The following is a 9,110-nucleotide window of genomic DNA, read 5'->3' on the forward strand; positions in this document are numbered from 1 at the left end:
TTTCTATAAACTGGTCAAACTTTAAGAAGTTTTAGGACAAAGCTAGAACATCTATTTAGAAATGGAGTATCTTCTTGGTTAAAGAGAGTAATAGTAATCCACATAGTGGCCACAAGATGCTATGTTTCTTACGCTCAAATAAAATATACTGTCACAACCGGTTCGTGCTTTCATCATAACAATACGCTGATTCCTCCTTTTGCAAAAAAATAATTGCTGATTCCTCCAGCAGGCACAAACTGTGGCACTTCATTCTTGAACTCGGTCACAACAAAACAACCCAAGAAACCTGGTGTCCCCGAAGGCACTATCAAGGCGGACCTTACCATTTGCTTCTCCCGGTCGTCCCATAATACCATGTGAAAGACAACCCATGCATGAAGCACGACTCCTGAAGCGAATACTGAACTAAAGTTCCTCAAATCCTTCTTCATCAGCATCCTCCTCTGCTCTTTCAAAGTGCATCCGGAAGCTCTCCATCTGTCAAGCCATGCAATGAGAAGGGCAAAGTTGATTCCACCTATAAGCCCTAAATGATACTCCCTCCGATCCATAATAAGTGTCGCCCACTTAGTACAAAATTTGTACTAACTTAGTACAAAATGAGCGACGCTTTTTATGGATCGGAGGGAATATTCAATTTGAGCAATCAGGTTCCCAAAGTATGATTATGTTCTTTTCAACCTTTCAACTGGTCAAGCATATGCAGCCATTCTTTTTGAATTAATTTTTTGTCCATCGGGTCCTTACACTATTTGATTTCATCTCGCTCGTTTGGTTTAACATATTTACAACGTGGGTGCTGCCACTACCAATGTACTCAACTTAAATATAGTAATAATTAACCACCCCCTCCATTCCTTTTTATAAGATGTTCTAGCTTTGTTCCAATTCAAACTTTTTAAATTTGACCAAGTTTATAGAAAAATATACCAACATCTACAACTCTAAATTAGTTTTATTAAATCCTCAATTGCATATATCTTCATAGTATACTTATTTGATACTGTTAGATATTAGTATACTGTTCTACAAACTTGGTCAAACTTCAAGAGACAAAGCTAGAACATCTTATAAAAAGGAACAAATGGATTACTACTAAAAATTTATAGCTTGCTTTAGAGATAATTGATACTCCCTCCAATCCATAATAAGTGTCTCAGATTTTGAAAAATCTCACAAGGACGTTAATATGAACAATAGCATTTAAACGCTGTATGAAATTTCAATTACCAACCCTCATTAGCTAACATTAACGCCCATCAGACCATGCAATAGATATATTAGTTGGAAGGGTTCAGTTCTATATTTTGAAGGCTTGATTGATCAAATCAGATGGTAATATTGGAAAAATCAAATTTCAATGGTTTAATTGCAGAAAGGCGAATAGTTGAGGGGCTAGAAATAGGAGGCCTTATTGCACAAACTGAAGTATTTTAAGGGCTTACAGTGCAATTTTGCCAAATAAATGTCCGAGTGCCCCAGTAGGATCTTGCACAGGATAAAATCAGTGCAGGCTTTTAGCAGCTAGATTTCTTCTAAAAAACATGGTTCTCAAATATGCAATCTTTTTGAATAACGTGATTAAGGGTTACAATAAGCTAGATATGTTCTGCAAATGATAAGAAACAGACAGCAACCGCTGGTGCCTATCAATGGAACAGTGAAAAGTCAGCTGATTTGCTTTCTGATAGTGGTTTCTTGTGGAAGATTCATCAAACTCACCATTATAGGCTTCTGCTAGCCTGCTCATGTGGGTGCATTTTTGTTGTTTTCATTTGTTTGTCTGTCTGTCTGTCTGTTTGTTTTTCTAAGGGCAGTAGTTACATGAGGACCAGTCCAAGTCCCTCTGCTGCTCAATCAATCAGGAGACTGAAATCAGGTGGCTAGGAACAAGGTCCAGATGAGAGGAAAATGATGGACAAGGTTCTCATGTGAAAATGATGTCGTATGTCAGCTCATGCCAATCCAAAAAACTATCAAACCGAAAATTGATGTGAAACGTCTTTCATTGACTGTATTACCTGTGCATCTGAAAACCGAAGCTGTTCTGCAACAAAAAGGACTCCACCATGTTGTTTCCATGGGACAGCTAGATCTGATCCAATATCATTTGCAACATTTTCATAGTGATCAAAGCTGACCCGAAAACCGCGGGTAAAGAAAAGGTTGTCTAGCCAGCCTTGCTTGGATAACTGCATAGAGTAGGCCAAAAAACTGTTATTGATATTTGATAAGCAAAGATACATATATGCTATTTTATAGTGAATACTTAACCAACCAGGTCTGATGCTGCTGTACAATCTGGAAAATGTGGCACCTCACCCATGAAGATACTTCCTTTTGTTGCTAAATTGCTTACAACGAGCAAAAGGTTTTCCAAACTTGTAGAAGTGAACAGAGGCAAACCCTGCAATGATTGCCATTCCAATTTTGTTTCAAAAATGCATTTTGTAGAGCTTCTCTATTCAACAAAAGACAGCAAAAATTGAAGCTCTTTGAGACTTTGCTACCGCCAATTAAATTATCCAACACATCAGACATATTCTAACGGGGAAGTCACCTTCAGAAGGTATATATGGTCACTGGTTGCAGTTTTTTCATCAAGTACCATTGGAACAGGAAATCTTGGGAGCATGGTAATGATCCAACGGGTTAGTCATGTCCACAAAAACCAGTCCTCCAACCATCAGTTTTTTCTCAGGTTGGACGTTGACCCTGTCATATGGGGCCACACATATTGGATGCTGTAACAGAACCACATAGGGAGGGGCGCAAGTATTTGTGCTTTTGATCCTTCCATGTTAGCCAGCTATAAAATAACTGGACCTATTTGATTATCAATCAAGCTCATATACCCCTATCCCCTCTGAAGTCCTGTCCTTGCAGTGCAGCTGCACCATCTTTGGCAAAGCACCGTATCACAAGAGTCCAGGATGGCAATATGACGGGATAGGTTCAGGTGTGTTTGTTGGTTCTTGCAACACATGAATGCCGTAGTACTAAGGTATTGTCCTCTGTGCACAGCTGTGAGTGCGCTGTAATATTTGAAAGCTGGCTAAACGGCTATATATCGGCTTTAACAATAACCGGATTTGCAGACAACTTCCCAGAATTTAACAAGGCACCTAGACCAGGGGGTTTTAAACTCGAGCCAGACAAGAAAATCATAAAACCAGCTGAAACGGCAAAAACAATCCTGGATTTTGCCTTCTATATTTTCACTCTCTGCGGATTCAGAGGTCAGGATATATGACCGAAGCAATTTGGTATAGAAGTTGATTTGAAAGGAGGAATTTGAGAAGTAAACAAAATGGGTAGTCCCGTGCATCCAAAGGACATTTTTTTTGCTGGTGTCTGATTTATTTTTAGGTATTTCCGGTTTGACTATTTTCTAGTTATGTTTTCCTCTTTCTTTGCTGAGAGTTTTAGTTTTCATCTGTACTGTATTACTAGTTCATACAGATGTAGAATCGATGTAGAATAACATAAAAATTACCCATTTCCAGAATTTACTCCAGAGCGCTGAACCCACCAGGAAACCAATGAACCTGCCATTTCCTACCAGCACCAGTTTTTGAAACTCCAGTAACACATGGTGTTGTGTGCTTGGAGTTGTTGGTGAGAAGAAGAGACAGAATGGAGGGGGTAGCGGTGAGGTTCGCCCTCAGATGTGCACTGGGGGCTCTGAAACTCTTGGGGTGACTTTCCTGGCTCATTTATTGATGATATCCCTAGTACAGAGTACAGATTACGGCCCCTTTATGGATCAGAGAGGTTGAAATGGAAAAGGAAACTGAATCCTAATAACTCTGGAAACCTGACACTTTCCTAATTGCCTTAAGTATAAGTTTCCTAGATAAGTTGAACTTTCTAGGCTGCGAAGATTAGCTGTGCGCTGCATCTGGTGTGCTTACAGACGCAGCCAGAGGCTTGGGACGACGGATGTAGTGCCTTCCCCAATAAGTGTTTGTAACAAATGACATCAGACATATGATAATGGAAGCATGTGCATGCAGCACTGATAATTTTGCATTGTGTCTTGCAAGCACTGATAGCTCGTGATTGTATGTCCAAACTAAAGAGCATGTTACTTATTGAACCTTAAATGTCACACTACGATTTTCACATCGTCGTCCCAAGCCTCTGATCCAAAGTTGCAACAGTAATTTGGATCGGAGGGAGTAATTAATTGGCCAGGGAGATAAAAAAAATGGTTAGAAGCTATTTTTTTCAAGGAAATGGTAGGTTAGTTACCTGTAGGATCCACAAGCTTGGCCTAGTTCCGTTGAAGCCATTTTTGCACAAGGCCTCTTGTAAATCAGGAGATTCTAAAGGAGTATGAAGTACAACACAATTCCGCGATATTTTTGCTCCTGCTCCTGTCATACCGAATACAATTTTTACATGAGCTTGTGGCAATCTTTCTGAAGCTCTCATTAATTAATTAATTTATTGTTTGCAAAAGAGAGATGGCTATGATATTGCTATGATCCCCAATGTTACAAACATAGCAGTAGGAAAAAGGAGAGAAATGAATCTTCGATATAGCGTACCACCAAATACTGCCTTCAGGATTCTATATTTTTATTTAATCTCAAATAAGATATATCTTACTGTTTCAGATTTGTAAGCAGTCAGTACTCAGGAGGCAAACGAAAATCAAACATTCACTGTTGATAGAAACGTCGACATAAACATGCACCGGTCCCCTCAAAACGGGCGAAAACAAGACTCTGCATGGCATAACACTAACTGCACCTTTGAGTTGCTGGGTTGATGTACTGAAGATTCTTCCAGGTGATACATCGTACACAACAGACATCCTTGGCCAGCACAACCTATATGGACGAGTGTCCATTCCATCTGTCAACAAAACAATCTATAAGGACTAAGCCTTGCTCCACAGGTTGAGCAGACAAAATTTAGCATCTAATTTGGTTAAATTTCAGTACCTGTCTAACATTGTCTGAACTGCTTATCAAATGTTGCAATTTTTCATCAACATATATAGTAGTTAGCCTATAATGGTCTTCAGAAGGCATTAAACGTGAAACAAGAGAATCCGATGTTTGTTGTGCCACATCAAGCGAAAGCAGCACAGCAGCATATGGATCAATAAAAAGAGGATCTGCAACCACAAAAGTATCATGGGACATTAGACATAGAATTGTATTATTAGCCACATAACCGTAAAATGGAACGCTACAGTAATATTATAAAGAGATAATAATCTGATTCATGGGTGTACATCCCTATAGGGGGCGCAGCCTAGGTATCCAAATAAGTGACGGTATCCCATTAGTATCTTCTAAATTAGTTAGTCAAGAATGATCATGATTTGGCACGTTGACATGACTGTATGGCCTACAGAACAAGGTGTCACAGGTTGTCCCAAGAGATTGATTTTACAGACCACATTTGTTGGGGGGTCGATAAGGCCAATAGTGCCAAATCTATCTATAGTTTGTTTCTGCACATGTCAGATCGCTCAAAAGCAAGATCAATTTCTATTTAGATAAGTCTGTACATATACAATCAGGCTCTGAAACACACTATTCGCGGGATTTTGTCTTCCCCAAAAGGAGAACAAGTTGCAATTGTAAACAAATTCAAGCAGCGCACTGTTGCATTCCCTGAGTTAACACACGTTGGGGGCAAAAGCATAACGTCAATTCGTCGAACACGTAGTGGCGATAGTATGCAAGGTAGAAGTACAAGCATGGTTGACCAGAAACAAACAAGAGCAAGAACACGGGGGTGCATAGTGGTAACCTGGGCGGCGGGACTCCTCATCCCTTAGGCGCGCGGCGCGGAGGGCGCCGAGGAGGAGAGGGTCACGCTCCTCCGGATGCGGGAGCGGGTCACCGCAACCGCGGGGGGTGTCGGCAGGGATGGCAAAGGTCCCCGGACGCAAGTGCCTCTTCTTCATACGGCAGTTCCAGGAGGAGGAGAACGCGGCTGGCGGTGGGCGAGGCAGACGTGGAGGTGGGCTGCGCGGCGGCGCGCCGAGCGTCAGCAGCACGGGCATGGTGTGGACCCGGTAGGGCAAGGTAGGGCGGCCGCCCTACCTTGATTTTTGCCTCAATTACGAATTGGGGAAGATTAAGGAGATGAAACGGGGAGCTAAAGGGCCGGATGTTCGTGGGGTGATGGGAGGAGAAACGGTCGGGAACGAGAGAATTGAAGGGGAGACGGATACCTGCGGCGGAGGCGCTCGCGCGAATAGGAAGACGAGCGACGGAGCGAGGGGGCTGCGGCGCTCGCGCGAGGAGAAAGACGAGCGACGGAGCGAGTGGGCTGGGGCGCTCGGCAGCGGGACGGGGAGGGAGGGGGTGGCGCCGCTGGGCTCGCTCGAGGAGGAAAACGAGCGACGGGGTTGGGGCCAGGGGAGCGAAGGACTGAAGGTTGCCGAGCAAAGAGAAAAAGGAAACAGATAAATGAGCTCCAACCCTAGGCCCACCCATGAAAAAATCAGTTTAATAATTCATGTGACGTAAAAAAAATTGTTTTGTGTTGTCAACAAAAAGAAGATTTCTCTTTCGTTTTAATTTTTTTTGTCTATTTTCTTATTCTTTTGGGTGTATCTATACGGCAGACGCTTGTTTTATGGTAAAAAACAGTCGCCTGTTTTTCCATAAAAAAACAGTCGCCTGCAAAAACCAATCGCCTACTTTTTGAAGAAAAACCAGACAACCAGACACAAGCAAAATCAATCGGCTGTCTCCTTCCTCCGTCCTTTCATGCCTCCGTCGCCTTCGTCATCTGTGCAGTCTTGCTCCCAGCAGCTCCTCGCACCCTCCTCCTGCTTCTCGCACGTCGGCGCGGCGGGCTCCGACATCCTCCAGCGAATCGGCTCGCACAGGCCGGCACCGACGCAGCCGCCTGCTGCCCGTCCGCGAATGCCCGGCAAAGTCCTCGGCGCCCGGCAGGTCGGCATACTCCTCGGGGGATAGTGCGATAGTGCGACGGCCGCGGATCCCGGGCGGCTAACCGGCTGTGGAATTGGCCTGGAACAGCAGCAACTTCATAACAAAACAAATCATGTGCTATATGTATTTGACATTGCAAAAGGAATCCATTTCAGAAATCTCCAACGGAGCACTTAAGGTTAGCACTCCATGATTAGTTTGCCATCAACAGCAGATAGCATTTGCTCGCCATCGCAACAGCAGCTCAATAATAACAGCAGCAGCTCCATAACAGAGAACATACCTGATCACCATTGCAACATCTGAAACTGAGAACATACCTGCTCCATAGCAGCTGAAACTGAGAATTCACAAGAAAACATTTTTCTCTTACTTGTTGTAACATAGCATTGAAAATTGATACTCCAATCCGGTCAAAAAAATTGATACTCCAGCTTGCTGAAAATTAACAGGCATAAATGGTTGAAGATTATAGCAAAGAACTTTCTGACCATGCTTACATTTTCCACTGATTGCTAATGAGTGTTATATGCAGAAATGGTTGAAGATTATTGCAAACAAGTGAGATTGGACATGTATACTAGTAGCGGATGACATTTTTATATGTACAATTGGAATCCTATATTCATTTTGCCACTGAAGAAAGGAGTAAAGGAGTATTACTTGTAAAACTGTAGAACAAAATAAGTAGAAACCTGACCTTTGCACTGACCATCTACTGCAGCCGCCAATCTATACAATCGTCGAAGTTGAGACTACTCAAGCAGTCGAGCAATGCGTTTTGCTGCTGCTATCAAAATTAGCACCATCAAGTAGAGGACTATACACCTTATAGTCAAAATAGGCAAATCTATAAGGCTATAACCCTTTCATTTCTTGTAAACGAGAAGAAATAAACGGTTTTCCTTTCAGAAATATGAAAGTTCAGAATGACAACCACTACTTATGTGAATAAAGCATGTTACACTTTTCAGTTTGCAGTTTCTAAGTTACAAGCATGAAAGCACAAATGATTAGAACCTAAATTACAAAAAAAAATTTGCTTTAAAACATAGGAATTGCAGTAGTTCACTTGGTGCAATTGACATAAAAAAGAAGTGCAATTTGATGGGAACAACATGATTAAACCATGCCTTTTTAAAAAAAGTTTATTAAGTAATGAAATTTAAATGTTACAAGACACAAAAGAGACATACCTGAGCAGGATAATAAAAAAAAAGCTTTGCGCTGATAATGAGATTGCAGAAACAATAGGAGTTCCCCACAAAAGAGAGTTTCACTACGACTGCACACTGGAAGCAAGAAAATAACAAACTTAGAAAATGCGATTGCAACTCCATAACGCTAGAATTGCACTACCGCAACAAGTGAAAAATTGAACTACAATGCGAAGTGCTAATCCATAAGGAATAGATTACAACATTCAGCTGAATTAAAACTGAAAAAGATGATGGGCTACTTGAACATATTGCTGATGAAGGTAGAACATTCTAAATTGCAATTCAAGAAGCTTAGAATTACAAATTTTCAATCGTTGTAATTGACTTTAGCAAGCAATGCAATTGAAACAGCTTACTAGGGAAATGTAAAAACACATACAAAACGAGTATGTACGCCCCCCCCCCCCCCCACTATTCTTAACACCAAATTTGCTGCAAGAAAAAAATATGAAAAGGAAACTAGCAGATCCATTGCTAGACACACAAAAATTAAAAAGAACAGTCATGTTTAATAGAAACAAAAAAAATGCAATTGCAATTGGATCAAAATCCATATTGATAAAAGAAACAAAAAAAGGCAGAAATACAAGAATGCAATTGCAATTTGGAAAAGCTGTAATTGCAATCGTAGAAAGTATGTGATTAAATTTAAAGTCTGTGCAATTTGAATTAAATCCATAATGAAAAAACAAGTAAAATAAGTAGAAGGTAAACTGCAATTGCAATTACAACACAACGAAATTGCAGCAGTCGAAGGAATACAATTAAGTTTAAAACTCAGTGCAATTAACTTCAACTTGCAATTTGACAAAAGTTGGGTTTGCAAGAGTAGAAGGATTGAAGTGTTGTACTCCCTCCGTCCCAAAATAAGTGACATGGATTTGTATAGATCACGTCACTTATTTTGTGACGGAGGGAGTATTTAAAATAAAAAGGCAATGCAATTTGAATGAATATG

General features: G+C 41.1%; 1 protein-coding gene and 1 non-coding gene across 3 annotated transcripts; both read right to left on the reverse strand.

The window, feature by feature from the left end:
- Window positions 1–29: 29 nt before the first annotated feature.
- LOC100823718 (putative S-adenosyl-L-methionine-dependent methyltransferase MSMEG_1480/MSMEI_1444) lies at window positions 30–6,412 on the reverse strand. 2 transcript variants are annotated; one of them, XR_001407396.2, is made up of 8 exons: window positions 5,776–6,412; window positions 4,956–5,131; window positions 4,762–4,882; window positions 4,258–4,382; window positions 2,282–2,410; window positions 2,025–2,195; window positions 1,726–1,852; window positions 30–480 (listed from the first exon to the last, which is right to left on the reverse strand). XR_001407396.2 is itself a non-coding variant. In XM_003578530.4 (7 exons), the coding sequence occupies exons 1-7, from the start codon at window positions 6,029–6,031 to the stop codon at window positions 409–411; spliced, it is 1,050 nt and encodes a 349-aa protein (XP_003578578.1). In that variant the 5' UTR covers window positions 6,032–6,410; the 3' UTR covers window positions 30–408. The 2 variants fall into 2 exon arrangements, 1 of the variants encoding a protein (XP_003578578.1); XM_003578530.4 differs by lacking the exon at window positions 1,726–1,852 and having other exon boundaries at window positions 5,776–6,410.
- On the reverse strand, window positions 874–1,083 carry MIR5169A (microRNA MIR5169a). The gene has a single exon (NR_126911.1). It is a non-coding gene; the product is annotated as a microRNA MIR5169a (primary transcript).
- Window positions 6,413–9,110: the final 2,698 nt, after the last annotated feature.

The sequence above is a fragment of the Brachypodium distachyon genome, chromosome 4 (assembly GCF_000005505.3).
Source record: "Brachypodium distachyon strain Bd21 chromosome 4, Brachypodium_distachyon_v3.0, whole genome shotgun sequence".
NCBI lineage: Eukaryota > Viridiplantae > Streptophyta > Magnoliopsida > Poales > Poaceae > Brachypodium > Brachypodium distachyon.

Coding starts and splice junctions, on each gene's coding strand:
- LOC100823718 (XM_003578530.4), bottom strand. CDS start 6,031: ATGCCCGTGCTGCTGACGCTCGGCGCGCCGCCGCGCAGCCCACCTCCA. Junction 5,132..5,775: donor TGAGGAGTCCCGCCGCCCAG/GTTACCACTATG, acceptor TTGTGGTTGCAG/ATCCTCTTTTTATTGATCCA. Junction 481..2,024: donor TTCGGTTTTCAGATGCACAG/GTAATACAGTCA, acceptor ATGGCTTGACAG/ATGGAGAGCTTCCGGATGCA.